At 54.7% G+C, this 14,712-nt stretch overlaps 1 protein-coding gene across 1 annotated transcript; it reads left to right on the forward strand.

The window, feature by feature from the left end:
* The first annotated feature begins 801 nt into the window (after positions 1-801).
* On the forward strand, positions 802-13,617 carry LOC104660862 (nascent polypeptide-associated complex subunit alpha, muscle-specific form). The gene is given in 10 exon segments (XM_030933660.1): positions 802-918; positions 3,050-3,408; positions 3,713-4,496; positions 4,498-4,784; positions 4,787-5,255; positions 5,841-6,000; positions 6,721-7,056; positions 7,633-7,793; positions 8,088-11,869; positions 12,053-13,617. Coding segments are annotated over 9 exon segments (6,987 nt in total). The 5' UTR covers positions 802-918; positions 3,050-3,404; the 3' UTR covers positions 13,057-13,617.
* Positions 13,618-14,712: the final 1,095 nt, after the last annotated feature.

A 14,712-nucleotide genomic window follows, 5' to 3' on the forward strand; every position in this document is an offset into this window, starting at 1 on the left:
GAAATGGGAACCTTGATCTGAAAAACAGTCTCTGGATGGAAGAGGGAGGGAGTGGAGGCCGTGTCAACAATAATCGGTTGAGAAAGACGGAGGGTCCTTACCACGCCATTTCAGACGGAGGGCAGCGGAGTCCTACCTGGGGCCTGGGAGGCCATATCCCCCGTGGATGGATGTGATTCGACCTCTCTTGCACCTTGCAGGTCTCAGGGATGGGAGGGGCTTATTCGGAGGTGAAAGACTCAGATGCACAGAGGCAGGGAGCCCAGGCCGTTTCAGGAGTCCCGGCACGGCCTCTTAGGAGGGCAGGAAGGGAACATCCATGACTGGTAGTGCCCCCTGTCCTGTCCCTGTGCCTGCTGCCAGCTCTGGAGGAGCCCATCAGGGTCCCCACATTTACAACTTTCTGACTTCCACTTTGGGAGTCAGCTAGAGGGGAGATTTTCTCTGAGGAGGGCAGCTTCGGTTAAACAGAGGGAGTTGCCCCAGGGCTGGTCACGCAACAAGAAGAGAACTCTGTCGAAGGACAGTGACCTCCCAACATGGAGGGGAGGCGCAGGCTGCACCCTGCCACTCCCTGCTGTCAGCCCTAGGAAAAGGTGGGGTGTGAGTGTCAAGGACTGGGGAGGTGGGAGGGAAGAGATGGGCAAGGTTTAGAGAGTGAGCAGGAAGGGCTGGAGCGCATCCTGGAGGTGGGAAGGAAGGGATGGAAAGGAGGCTGACAAGTGGGGGTTGGTTGCTCCTCTGAGAGGAGGCCCCGCCCCACGCTAGCCCTGCTGTCAATCCTGATCATCCCCGGCAGGGTTCCCGGATGTACTTTCCGGCGTCCATCTTGGGAGGCTGAAGAACCTGAGGCATTTTGTGACGAGGCTCGTCTCAGGTCAGCGGAGGGAAGAGCCTTAGACCTATCCAGTCTTCAAGGTGAGGGCCCCGAGGGAGAACTGAGGGACACCCCCCACCACAGAGAGAAGCCGGCCCGGCTTGCTGTACCCCTGCCGTGGGACTTGTAGTTCGCGGAAAGGAAGATGGTAGCCGAGGGCTGAGGGACGGGTCCTCACGTCAGAGGAAGGGAGGAGGTGCCGGCCTTCTAGGGAATAAATAGGAAGACATTGAGGAGGACCGGGGGAACCCCCACCTCAGAGGACGGATTCCCGGAGATTCCCACCCTGCTCCTCAAATCAGCCCTCCTAGAGCACCCCAGTCGGCTCAGGCTGAGCAGCCGCCCTCTCGTTGCTGGGTGAGGGGTGTAGGGGACGGGGAGGGGGAGGCCTTGTTCTGGGGTCCCCTGGCAAGTCAGCATGGGGAGCTGCCTCCAGCTGGCAGAGGGAAGACTCCCGGGCCCTGCTGGGGACAAGAGTGAGGCCTGAGGGGTCACATTGAGAGGTGACAACGTGCTATCAGCCCTCGCTCTTGGTGACTCCTCAGCCTCGGCCTCTGCGTCCACGCTGCGGCGCTTGAGGAACCCTTCAGCCCGCCACAGCACTGTAGGAGCCCCTCTCTGGGCTGGCAGAGGCCAGAGCAGCCTCCTTCTGCTTGCAGGGAGGTGTGGAGGGAGAGCCGTGAGTGGGGACCCTGGCTGCGTGCTGCCCTGGCGGTCTAGCGCGAGTTCCGGCTGGCGCCGGCTCGGTGGGACCCACACACCGAGCGGTCAGCTGGAGCCTCCGACCAAGGGCAGTGAGGGGCCTACCACCTGGGCCAGCAGCTGCAGAGGGTGCCGGCGGGCCGCACTGCGCTCAAGTTCTCCCCAGGCCTCAGCTGCCTCCCCACAGGGCAGGGCTTGGAACCTGCAGCCCGCCATGTTTGAGCCCCCCTTCCGGGGTGGGCTCCCCCGTGGCCCGAGCATCCCCAGTGGGCGCTGCCCCCTGCTCCATGGTGCCTGGTCCCATTGACTGCCCAAGGGCTGAGGATTGCAGGCGCCGCTCGGGACTGGCGGGCAGCTCCACCTGCAGCCCCAGTGCAGGAGCCACTAGGTTAAGCCAGCTGGGCTCCTGAGTCTAGTAGGGACGTGGAGAACCTTTATGTCTAGCTAAGGGATTGTAAATACACCAATCAGCACTCTGTGTCTAGCTCAGGGTTTGTAAATACATCAGTCAGTACTCTGTGTCTAGCTCAAGGTTTGTAAATACACCAATTGGTACTCTGTATCTAGCTAACCTAGTGGGAACTTGGAGAACTTTTCTGTCTAGCACTCTGGCTGTAGCTCAAGGATTGTAAACACACCAATCAGCACTCTGTCAAAACGGACCAATCAGCTCTCTGTAAAATAGACCAAACCCTCTCTGTAAAATGGACCAATCAGCAGGAAGTGGGTGGGGTCAGATAAGGGAAGAAAAGCAGGCCGCCCAAGCCAGCAGTGGCAACCTGCTGGGTCCCCTTCCACACTGTGGAAGCTTTATTCTTTTGCTCTTTACAATAAATCTTGCTGCTGCTCACTCTTTGGGTCCACGCCACCTTTAAGAGCTGTAACACTCACCACGAAGGTCTGCAGCTTCACTCCTGAAGCCAGCTGAGACCACAAACCCACGGGAAGAACGAACAACTCCAGATGCGCCACCTTCAAGAGCTGCAATACTCAACGTGAAGGTCTGCAGCTTCACTCCTGACAGCGAGACCACCAACCCACCAGAAGGAAGACGCTCCAGACACATCTGAACGTCTGAAGGAACAAACTCCAGACACACCATCTTTAAGAACTGTAACACCACGAGGGTCCGCGGCTTCATTCTTGAAGTAAGTGAGACCAAGAACCCACCAATTCCGGACGCAACGTGTGCCTCAGAACAGACGTGAGGCCACCCGGACCGCCCCATGGTAGAGTGCTGGGAGGTGGCTGCCACCTCATTACCCCCCACTGCTCTCAGCGCTGTGGAGTTGGCCCTGAGGTTTTGCCTCAGGCCAGCAGAGTGGTGGGGGCCTGGCCCTGTTTGAGAACATGTGACAATGCTAATTGAATTCTGAGGGGGCCACGAACCTCAGAATCGTGGGGCTCTGGGAGTCTGGCCAGCCCCAGCTGCCATCATAACTGGAGGGTCTCCTTCACTTCCTCTTGCAGGTGCTCCAGGAACCAGGAGTTGAAGACCTGGGTGTGAGGGACACATACATCCTAAAAGCACCACAGCAGAGGAGGCCCAGGCACTGCCAGGAGTCAAGGTGAGTGCACAGCCTGACTCTGTACCAAGGGCCCTACCCCCAGAAACAGGGCAGACCTGGCAGCACCCAGCCCGTAGCCACCCACTGTCATTCCTGGTGCCTCAGACTCTGCCTGCCAGCTGTGCCCTGAGGTGCTTTCTCACATCCTCCTACAGGTTCCCAGGAGACAAACCCCCTAGGAAGACAGGCGACCTGTCAGGCCCTAGAGCACACCTTAAGAGAAGAAGAGCTGTAAGCCGGCCTTTATCAGAGCCATCATGGGTGAGTTTCTCAGCTGAGGCCACTGGCACTGTCCCTCTCTCCCTCAGTCCTGTGGGATCCCATTATACCCATTCGTGCTCACACATTTACCAGCTGCTCCTGAACAATATTCATCGTGCCTCTCTCTCCAAACCTTCCATGCCCCAGCTTTGAGCAAGGCTTCCAGAAGCCAAATTTCATACTGGAGTTGGTAGATGCAGAGGATCCTCCAGAGGAGGGAGAGGAGGAAGCCTCCTCCATTTTCTCTTCCTCCTCCTCTTCTTCTTCCTCATCCTTATCCTCTTCTCTGATTCTGTGTTCTCAGGGGACAAGGAGATGCCTGCTGCTGGGATGCCGCGTCTTCTGCAGAGTTCCTCTGATAGTCGTCAGAGTCGTTCTGAAGAGGAGGACTCCCAGTCTCCTCTCCAGATTCCTGAGAGTCCTCCTGAGGGCGACAACTCCCAGTCTCCTCTCCAGAATCCTCAGAGTCCTCCTGAGGGGGAGGACTCCCTGTCTCCTCTCCAGATTTCTCAGAGCCCTCCTGAGGGTGAGGACGTCCAGTCTCCTCTCCAGATTTCTCAGAGCGCTCCTGAGGGTGAGGACGTCCAGTCTCCTCTCCAGAATCCTGCGAGCTCCTTGTTCTCCTCCACTTTACTGAGTCTATTCCAGAGTTCCCCTGAGAGTACTCAGAGTCCATTTGAGGGTTTTCCCCAGTCACCTCTCCAGATTCCTGTGACCTCCTCCTTCACCTCCACTTTATTGAGGCTTTTCCAGAGTTCCCCTGAGAGTACTCAGAGTCCATTTGAGGGTTTTCCCCAGTCACCTCTCCAGATTCCTGTGACCTCCTCCTTCACCTCCACTTTATTGAGGCTTTTCCAGAGTTCCCCTGAGAGTTCTCAAAGTACTTTTGAGGGTTTTCCCCAGTCTCCTCTCCAGATTCCTGTGAGCTCCTCCTTCCCGTCCACTTTACTGAGTGTTTTCCAGAGTTCCCCTGAGAGTTCTCAAAGTACTTTTGAGGGTTTTCCCCAGTCTCCTCTCCAGATTCCTGTGAGCTCCTCCTTCCCGTCCACTTTACTGAGTGTTTTCCAGAGTTCCCCTGAGAGTTCTCAAGTACTTTTGAGGGTTTCCCCAGTCTCCTCTCCAGATTCCTGTGAGCTCCTCCTTCCCGTCCACTTTACTGAGTGGTTTCCAGAGTTCCCCTGAGAGTTCTCAAGTACTTTTGAGGGTTTTCCCCAGTCCTCCTCTCCAGATTCCTGTGAGTCCCTCCTTCACTTTACTGAGTCTTTTCCAGAGTTCCCCTGAGAGTTCTCAAAGTACTTTTGAGGGTTTTCCCCCATCTCCTCTCCAGATTCCTGTGAGCTCCTCCTTCCCGTCCACTTTACTGAGTGTTTTCCAGAGTTCCCTGAGAGTTCTCAAAGTACTTTTGAGGGTTTTCCCCAGTCTCCTCTCCAGATTCCTGTGAGCTCCTCCTTCCCGTCCACTTTACTGAGTGTTTTCCAGAGTTCCCCTGAGAGTTCTCAAAGTACTTTTGAGGGTTTTCCCCAGTCTCCTCTCCAGATTCCTGTGAGCTCCTCCTTCCCGTCCACTTTACTGAGTGTTTTCCAGAGTTCCCCTGAGAGTTCTCAAAGTACTTTTGAGGGTTTCCCCCAGTCTCCTCTCCAGATTCCTGTGAGTCCCTCCTTCACTTTACTGAGTCTTTTCCAGAGTTCCCCTGAGAGTTCTCAAAGTACTTTTGAGGGTTTTCCCCCGTCTCCTCTCCAGATTCCTCAGAGTCCTCCTGAGGGAGACAACTCCCAGTCTCCTCTCCATAGTCCTCAGAGTACACCTGATGGGGAGGACTCCCTGTCTCCTCTCCATTTTCCTCATAGGCCTCCTCAGGGGGAGGACTTCCAGTCTTCTCTCCAGAGTCCTGTAAGCATCTGCTCCTCCTCCCCTTCATTGAGTCTTCCCCAGACCTTCCCTGAGAGTCCTCAGAGTCCTCCTGAGGGGCCTGCGCAGTCTCCTCTCTATAGTCCTCAGAGCCTTCCTGAGGGGACGGACACCCAGTCTCCTCTCCAGAGACCTCAGAGTCCTCCTGAGGGGGAAGATTCCCTGTCTCCTCTCTACATTCCTCCCCCTCAGGAGGATTCCCTGTCTTCTCTCCAGTTTCCCCATAGTCCTCCTGTGAGGGAGGCCTCCCTGTCTCCTCGCCAGATTCCTCCGTGTCCTCCTGATGGGAAGGATCCCCAGTCTCCTCTTCAGACTCCTCAGAGTCCTCCTGAGTGGGAGGTCTCCTTGTCTCCTCTCCGCTTTCCTCACAGTCCTCCTCAGGGGGAGGACTCCCAGTCTTCTCTCCAGAGTCCTGTGATTATCTGCTCCTCCTCCACTTCACTGAGTCTTCCCCAGAGTTTCCCTGAGAGTCCTCAGAGCCCTCCTGAGGGGCCTGCCCAGTCTCCTCTCTATATTCCTCTGAGCCCTCCTGAGGGAACAGACTCCCAGTCTCCTCTCCAGAGTCCTCAGAATCCTCCTGAGGGAGAGGATTCCCTGTCTCCTCTCTACATTCCTCAGAGTCCTCCTGAGGGGGAGGACCCCCTGTCTTCTCTCCAGTTTCCTCATAGTCCTCCTGTGAGGGAGGCCTCCCTGTCTCCTCTCCAGATTCCTCCGTGTCCTCCTGATGGGAAGGATCCCCAGTCTCCTCTCCAGAATCCGCAGAGTCCTCCTGAGTGGGAGGACGTCCAGTCTCCTCTTCAGAATCCTGTGAGCTCCTTCATTTCCTCCACTTTATTGAGTCTGTTCCAGAGTTCCCCTGAGAGTACTCAAAGTACTTTTGAAGGTTTTCCCCAGTCACCTCTCCAGATTCCTGTGACCTCCTCCTTCACGGCCACTTTACTGAGTCTTTTCCAGAGTTCCCCTGAGAGTTCTCAAAGTACTTTTGAGGGTTTTCCCCCGTCTCCTCTCCAGATTCCTCAGAGCCCTACTGAGGGTGACAACTCCCAGTCTCTTCTCCATAGTCCTCAGAGTCTTCCTGAGGGGGAGGACTCCCTGTCTCATCTCCAGATTCCTCAGAGTCCTCCTGAGTGGGAGGACTCTCTGTCTCCTCTCCAGACTCATACGTGTCCTCCTGATGGGGAGGACCTCCAGTCTCCTTTCCAGATTCCTGCTGAGTGGGATGACTCCCTGTCTCCTCTCCACGTTCCTCATAGTCCACCTCAGGGGGAGGACTTCCAGTCTCCTCTCCAGATTCCTCAGCGTCTTCCTGAGTGGGAGGACTCTCTGTCTCCTCTCCAGACTCATACGTGTCCTCCTGATGGGGAGGACTTCCAGTCTCCTTTCCAGATTCCTGCTGAGTGGGAGGACTCCCGGTCTCCTCTCCATTTTCCTCATAGTCCTCCTCAGGGGGAGGACTTCCAGTCTTCTCTCCAGAGTCCTGTAAGCATCTGCTCCTCCTCCACTTCATTGAGTCCTCCCCAGAGTTTCCCTGAGAGTTCTCAGAGTCCTCCTGAGGGGCCAGCCCAGTCTCCTCTCTATATTCCTCAGAGCCCTCCTGAGGGAACAGACTCCCAATCTCCTCTCCAGAGTCCTCAGAGTCCGCCTGGGGGAGAGGATTCCCTGTCTCCTCTCTACATTCCTCAGAGTCATCCTGAGGGGGAGGACTCCCTGTCTTCTCTCCAGTTTCCTCATAGTCCTCCTGTGAGGGAGGCCTCCCTGTCTCCTCTCCAGATTCATCCATGTCCTCCTGATGGGAAGGATCCCCAGTCTCCTCTCCAGAATCCTCAGAATCCTCCTGAGTGGGAGGACGTCCAGTCTCCTCCTCAGAATCCTGTGAGCTCCTTCATCTCCTCCACTTTAGTGAGTCTGTTCCAGAGTTCCCCTGAGAGTACTCAAAGTACTTTTGAGGGTTTCCCACAGTCACCTCTCCAGATTCCTGTGACGTCTTCCTTCCCCTCCACTTTACTGAGTCTTTTCCAGAGTTCCCCTGAGAGTTCTCAAAGTACTTTTGAGGGTTTTCCCCCGTCTCCTCTCCAGATTCCTCAGAGCCCTACTGAGGGTGACAACTCCCAGGCTCTTCTCCATAGTCCTCAGAGTCCTCCTGAGAAGGAGGACTCCCAGTCTCATCTCCATATGCCTCAGTGTCCTCCTGAGGGGGAGAACACCCTTTCTCCTCTCCAGAGTCCTCAGAGTCCTCCTGAGTGGGAGGACTCTCTGTCTCCTCTCCAGACTCATACGTGTCCTCCTGATGGGGAGGACCTCCAGTCTCCTTTCCAGATTCCTGCTGAGTGGGAGGACTCCCTGTCTCCTCTCCATTTTCCTCATAGTCCTCCTCAGGGGGAGGACTTCCAGTCTTCTCTCCAGAGTCCTGTAAGCATCTGCTCCTCCTCTACTTCATTGAGTCTTCACCAGAGTTTCCCTGAGAGTCCTCAGAGTCTGCTTGAGGGGCCTGCCCAGTCTCCTCTCTATAGTCCTCAGAGCCTTCCTGAGGGGACAGACTCCCAGTCTTCTGTCCAGAGTCCTCAGAGTCCTCCTGAGGGGGAGCATTCCCTGTCTCCTCTCTACATTCCTCAGAGTCCTCCTGAGTGGGAGGTCTCCTTCTCTCCTCTCCACTTTCCTCACAGTCCTCCTCAGGGGGAGGACCCCCAGTCTTCTCTCCAGAGTCCTGTGATTATCTGCTCCTCCTCCACTTCACTGAGTCTTCCCCAGGATTTCCCTGAGACACCTCAGAGACCCCCTGAGGGGCCTGCTCAGTCTCCTCTCCAGAAACCTCTCAGCTCCTTCTCCTACACTTTTGCGAGTCTTCTGCAGAGTCCCCATGAGAGTCCTCAGAGTCCGCCTGAGGGGCCTGCCCAGTCTCCTCTCTATAGTCCTCAGAGCCTTCCTGAGGGGACGGACTCCCAGTCTCCTGTCCAGAGTCCTCAGAGTCCTCCTGAGGGGGAGCATTCCCTGTCTCCTCTCTACATTCCTCAGAGGAGTCCTGACTGGGAGGTCTCCTTCTCTCCTCTCCGCTTTCCTCACAGTCCTCCTCAGGGGGAGGACCCCCAGTCTTCTCTCCAGAGTCCTGTGATTATCTGCTCCTCCTCCACTTCACTGAGTCTTCCCCAGGATTTCCCTGAGACACCTCAGAGACCCCCTGAGGGGCCTGCTAAGTCTCCCCTCCAGAAACCTCTCAGCTCCTTCTCCTACACTTTCGCGAGTCTTCTGCAGAGTCCCCATGAGAGTCCTCAGAGTCCGCCTGAGGGGCCTGCCCAGTCTCCTCTCTATAGTCCTCAGAGCCTTCCTGAGGGGACGGACTCCCAGTCTCCTGTCCAGAGTCCTCAGAGTCCTCCTGAGGGGGAGCATTCCCTGTCTCCTCTCTACATTCCTCAGAGGAGTCCTGACTGGGAGGTCTCCTTCTCTCCTCTCCGCTTTCCTCACAGTCCTCCTCAGGGGGAGGACTCCCAGTCTTCTCTCCAGAGTCCTGTGATTATCTGCTCCTCCTCCACTTCACTGAGTCTTCCCCAGGATTTCCCTGAGACACCTCAGAGACCCCCTGAGGGGCCTGCTCAGTCTCCCCTCCAGAAACCTCTCAGCTCCTTCTCCTACACTTTTGCGAGTCTTCTGCAGAGTCCCCATGAGAGTCCTCAGAGTCCGCCTGAGGGGCCTGCCCAGTCTCCTCTCTATAGTCCTCAGAGCCTTCCTGAGGGGACGGACTCCCAGTCTCCTGTCCAGAGTCCTCAGAGTCCTCCTGAGGGGGAGCATTCCCTGTCTCCTCTCTACATTCCTCAGAGGAGTCCTGACTGGGAGGTCTCCTTCTCTCCTCTCCGCTTTCCTCACAGTCCTCCTCAGGGGAAGGACTCCCAGTCTTCTCTCCAGAGTCCTGTGATTATCTGCTCCTCCTCCACTTCACTGAGTCTTCCCCAGGATTTCCCTGAGACACCTCAGAGACCCCCTGAGGGGCCTGCTAAGTCTCCCCTCCAGAAACCTCTCAGCTCCTTCTCCTACACTTTCGCGAGTCTTCTGCAGAGTCCCCATGAGAGTCCTCAGAGTCCGCCTGAGGGGCCTGCCCAGTCTCCTCTCTATAGTCCTCAGAGCCTTCCTGAGGGGACGGACTCCCAGTCTCCTGTCCAGAGTCCTCAGAGTCCTGCTGAGGGGGAGCATTCCCTGTCTCCTCTCTACATTCCTCAGAGGAGTCCTGACTGGGAGGTCTCCTTCTCTCCTCTCCGCTTTCCTCACAGTCCTCCTCAGGGGGAGGACTCCCAGTCTTCTCTCCAGAGTCCTGTGATTATCTGCTCCTCCTCCACTTCACTGAGTCTTCCCCAGGATTTCCCTGAGAGACCTCAGAGACCCCCTGAGGGGCCTGCTCAGTCTCCCCTCCAGAAACCTCTCAGCTCCTTCTCCTACACTTTCGCGAGTCTTCTGCAGAGTCCCCATGAGAGTCCTCAGAGTCCGCCTGAGGGGCCTGCCCAGTCTCCTCTCTATAGTCCTCAGAGCCTTCCTGAGGGGACGGACTCCCAGTCTCCTGTCCAGAGTCCTCAGAGTCCTCCTGAGGGGGAGCATTCCCTGTCTCCTCTCTACATTCCTCAGAGGAGTCCTGACTGGGAGGTCTCCTTCTCTCCTCTCCGCTTTCCTCACAGTCCTCCTCAGGGGGAGGACTCCCAGTCTTCTCTCCAGAGTCCTGTGATTATCTGCTCCTCCTCCACTTCACTGAGTCTTCCCCAGGATTTCCCTGAGACACCTCAGAGACCCCCTGAGGGGTCTGCTCAGTCTCCTCTCCAGAAACCTCGCAGCTCCTTCTACACTTTTGCGAGTCTTCTGCAGAGTCCCCATGAGAGTCCTCAGAGTCCGCCTGAGGGGCCTGCCCAGTCTCCTCTCTATAGTCCTCAGAGCCTTCCTGAGGGGACGGACTCCCAGTCTCCTGTCCAGAGTCCTCAGAGTCCTCCTGAGGGGGAGCATTCCCTGTCTCCTCTCTACATTCCTCAGAGGAGTCCTGACTGGGAGGTCTCCTTCTCTCCTCTCCGCTTTCCTCACAGTCCTCCTCAGGGGGAGGACTCCCAGTCTTCTCTCCAGAGTCCTGTGATTATCTGCTCCTCCTCCACTTCACTGAGTCTTCCCCAGGATTTCCCTGAGACACCTCAGAGACCCCCTGAGGGGCCTGCTCAGTCTCCTCTCCAGAAACCTCTCAGCTCCTTCTCCTACACTTTTGCGAGTCTTCTGCAGAGTCCCCATGAGAGTCCTCAGAGTCTGCCTGAGGGGCCTGCCCAGTCTCCTCTCTATAGTCCTCAGAGCCTTCCTGAGGGGACGGACTCCCAGTCTCCTGTCCAGAGTCCTCAGAGTCCTCCTGAGGGGGAGCATTCCCTGTCTCCTCTCTACATTCCTCAGAGGAGTCCTGACTGGGAGGTCTCCTTCTCTCCTCTCCGCTTTCCTCACAGTCCTCCTCAGGGGAAGGACTCCCAGTCTTCTCTCCAGAGTCCTGTGATTATCTGCTCCTCCTCCACTTCACTGAGTCTTCCCCAGGATTTCCCTGAGACACCTCAGAGACCCCCTGAGGGGCCTGCTAAGTCTCCCCTCCAGAAACCTCTCAGCTCCTTCTCCTACACTTTTGCGAGTCTTCTGCAGAGTCCCCATGAGAGTCCTCAGAGTCCGCCTGAGGGGCCTGCCCAGTCTCCTCTCTATAGTCCTCAGAGCCTTCCTGAGGGGACGGACTCCCAGTCTCCTGTCCAGAGTCCTCAGAGTCCTGCTGAGGGGGAGCATTCCCTGTCTCCTCTCTACATTCCTCAGAGGAGTCCTGACTGGGAGGTCTCCTTCTCTCCTCTCCGCTTTCCTCACAGTCCTCCTCAGGGGGAGGACTCCCAGTCTTCTCTCCAGAGTCCTGTGATTATCTGCTCCTCCTCCACTTCACTGAGTCTTCCCCAGGATTTCCCTGAGAGACCTCAGAGACCCCCTGAGGGGCCTGCTCAGTCTCCTCTCCAGAAACCTCTCAGCTCCTTCTCCTACACTTTTGCGAGTCTTCTGCAGAGTCCCCATGAGAGTCCTCAGAGTCCGCCTGAGGGGCCTGCCCAGTCTCCTCTCTATAGTCCTCAGAGCCTTCCTGAGGGGACGGACTCCCAGTCTCCTGTCCAGAGTCCTCAGAGTCCTCCTGAGGGGGAGCATTCCCTGTCTCCTCTCTACATTCCTCAGAGGAGTCCTGACTGGGAGGTCTCCTTCTCTCCTCTCCGCTTTCCTCACAGTCCTCCTCAGGGGGAGGACTCCCAGTCTTCTCTCCAGAGTCCTGTGATTATCTGCTCCTCCTCCACTTCACTGAGTCTTCCCCAGGATTTCCCTGAGACACCTCAGAGACCCCCTGAGGGGCCTGCTCAGTCTCCTCTCCAGAAACCTCTCAGCTCCTTCTCCTACACTTTTGCGAGTCTTCTGCAGAGTCCCCATGAGAGTCCTCAGAGTCCGCCTGAGGGGCCTGCCCAGTCTCCACTCCAGAGACCTGTCAGCTCCTTCTCGTCCACTTCATTGAGTCTTTCCCAGAGTTCTCCTGAGAGTCCTGGGAGTCCTCCTGAGGGCCCTGTGCAGCCTCCTCTACAGAGTCCTGTGAGCTCCTCCTCCTCCTCCACTTCCTTGAGCCCATTCAGTGAAGAGTCCAGCAGCCCAGTAGATGAAGATACAAGCACCTCAGACACCTTGCTAGAGAGCGAGTCCTTGACAGACAGTGAGTCCTTGATAGAGAGCGAGCCCGCGCAGACTCCTCTCCAGAGTTCTGTGAGCTCCTCCTCCTCCACGTCATTGAGTCTTGCCCAGAGTTCCCCTGAGAGTCCTCAGAGTCCTCCTGAGGGGCCTGCCCAGTCTCCTCTCCAGAGTGCTGTGAGCTCCTCCTCCTCCTCCACTTCCTTGAGCCCATTCAGTGAAGAGTCCAGCAGTCCAGTAGATGAAGATACAAGCACCTCAGACACCTTGCTAGAGAGCGAGTCCTTGACAGACAGTGAGTCCTTGATAGAGAGCGAGCCCTTGTTCACTTATACACTGGATGAAAAGGTGGACGAGTTGGTGCGGTTTCTTCTCCTCAAATATCAAGCGAAGCAGCCTGTCACAAAGGCAGAGATGGTGATGAATGTCATCAGCAGGTACAGGGGCTACTTTCCTGTGATCTTCAGGAAAGCCCGTGAGTTCATAGAGATTCTTTTTGGCATTTCCCTGAGAGAAGTGGACCCTGACGATTCCTACATCTTTGTAAACACATTAGAGCTCAGCTGTGAGGGGAGTCTGCGTGATGAGCAGGGCATGCCCCCAAACCGCCTCCTGATTCTTATTCTGAGTATCATCTTCATGAAGGGCACCTGTGCCTCTGAGGAGGTCATCTGGGATGTGCTGAGTGGAATAGGGGTGCGTGCTGGGAGGGAGCATTTTATCTTTGGGGAGCCCAGGGAGCTCCTCACTAAAGTTTGGGTGCAGGAACGTTACCTAGAGTACCGGGAGGTGCCCAACACTGCTCCTCCACGTAACGAATTCCTTTGGGGCCCAAGAGCTCATTCAGAAATCAGTAAGAGGAAAGTAGTCGAGTTTTTGGCCATGCTCAACAATACCGTCCCTATTTCCTTTCCACCCTCGTACAAGGATGCTTTGAAAGATGTGGAAGAGAGAGCCCAGGCCATAATTGACACCACAGATGACTCCCCTGCCACAGACAGTGCAAGCCCCAGTGTCGTGTCCCCCAGCTTCTCTTCTGAGTGAAGTCGGTAGATTCTTCCCTCTGAGTTTGAAGAGGGCAGTCGAGTTTCTTCGTGGTGGAGGGCCCGGGTGAGGCTGGGGAGAACACAGTGCTGTTTGCACTTCTGTTCCATAGGGGCAGTTGCGGGATTTACCTGTTTTCCTTTTGGGTATTTTTCAGATGCTTTTCCTATTAATGACAGGTTTAAATAGCTTCAGGATCTTAGTTTACGAATATTAGTCCCACGTGTATTGCTGTTTATCTGGTTTAAGAGTAACAGTTTGATATTTTGTAAAAACAAACACACACACAAACACACCATATTGGGAAAACCTGCCTCATTTTGTGATGTGTCACAGGTGAATGTGGTATTGCTGTAGGAATTTTCTTGACACTGTGAAGGAACTCTGCAGTTAAATAGTGCAACAAAGTAAAGGATTGTTAATATTTGCATTTCCTCAGGCCCTGTAGTCTGTTGTTCTTGAAAAATAAAGATACATACCTGGTTTCCTTGAGTTATGTAAGAAAGTAGCCGAAAGTAAATTGTAAGAAATAAAAATACCAGTGACTCGTTTATTTGATGACCATTATATCCGCATTTGCTCATAGAAGTTACCGTTAGTAGTGAGGTTACTATTAAAAGCAAGACTTATCCCTACCCCTATAACGGTAGCGTGTAGCCACAGACGCCATAACAGGTATGTGGTAAGATTTTCTCTACAATCTAAAGAGTAAGTTTCAAAAGGAGTGGGGAGGTGAGACTCCAGATGGAGGCTTTGAGTAAAAAGGCCCTGAGTTAAGGCAGTTTTGGGCTTTGGGAAACTGCAGGTGCTTCTGTGGGAGCTGATTGTTATGAAGCCGGGTGGTGGCAGGGCCCAGACTCAGAAGCTGAGAGAAAAGTCTGGCATGGAAAACTACTTGAGCAGTTCCCTCTGGGTGGAGGATGAAGCAGAGAGTCTCCACATGGGGAAGTCATGAAGGTGTCCTTCGGCTCTGTCACTGGGGAGCTTGAACACAGTGCAAGGACTAGGTGGTTGATCCCCATCATCTACAAGGGTTTCCTGAGAAATGTGGTGAGAATTCCTTGATGTGGTGCTCAGAAGCCTCCAGGCTGGCACTCATTTGCCAGGCCTGGGAGAGCCCAAGCCCATTCCATTGACAGGACTTTTTGTTGGGTTCTTCTGAAAGTAATGTGGACAAGTCTAAGCAATGTGTAGATTTTTAGTGGAGCTTAAATGAAACTAGTGGTTAGGTGAATGATCAGTGGGAAAGGTGAAAAGGAGTTGGTCCTTAACAAATTCTACAATCTTTGAGTTGTATGCAGCTATGTAAGCCTTTCCTTACCTGAATGATACAATATATCCTTTTAGAAAGAAAATGTCCTGAGTTACATTTATGAAGCCAAACTTTTCGTGCAGTTCGTATTCCATGACATATTCAGCTGGATGTTCTCTTGACGTTTTCGATAAAAAACAAGTGCTGAAATTTTCTCAAAAGACAGTGGCAGACTTTGGGGTTATAATCATATTGATGACAACTACCACTTATTAAAATTCCAAGACTTGCCAAGCTGTGTGCCAGGTGTTTTACTCACATTACATACATTCCAGCAATTCTACAGCGGAGGGATTATCAAACCCATTTTACAGAGGAAGAAGCTGAGGTTACAGCTCATGACA

Source organism: Rhinopithecus roxellana, chromosome 7, assembly GCF_007565055.1.
Source record: "Rhinopithecus roxellana isolate Shanxi Qingling chromosome 7, ASM756505v1, whole genome shotgun sequence".
Taxonomy (NCBI): Eukaryota; Metazoa; Chordata; class Mammalia; order Primates; family Cercopithecidae; genus Rhinopithecus; species Rhinopithecus roxellana.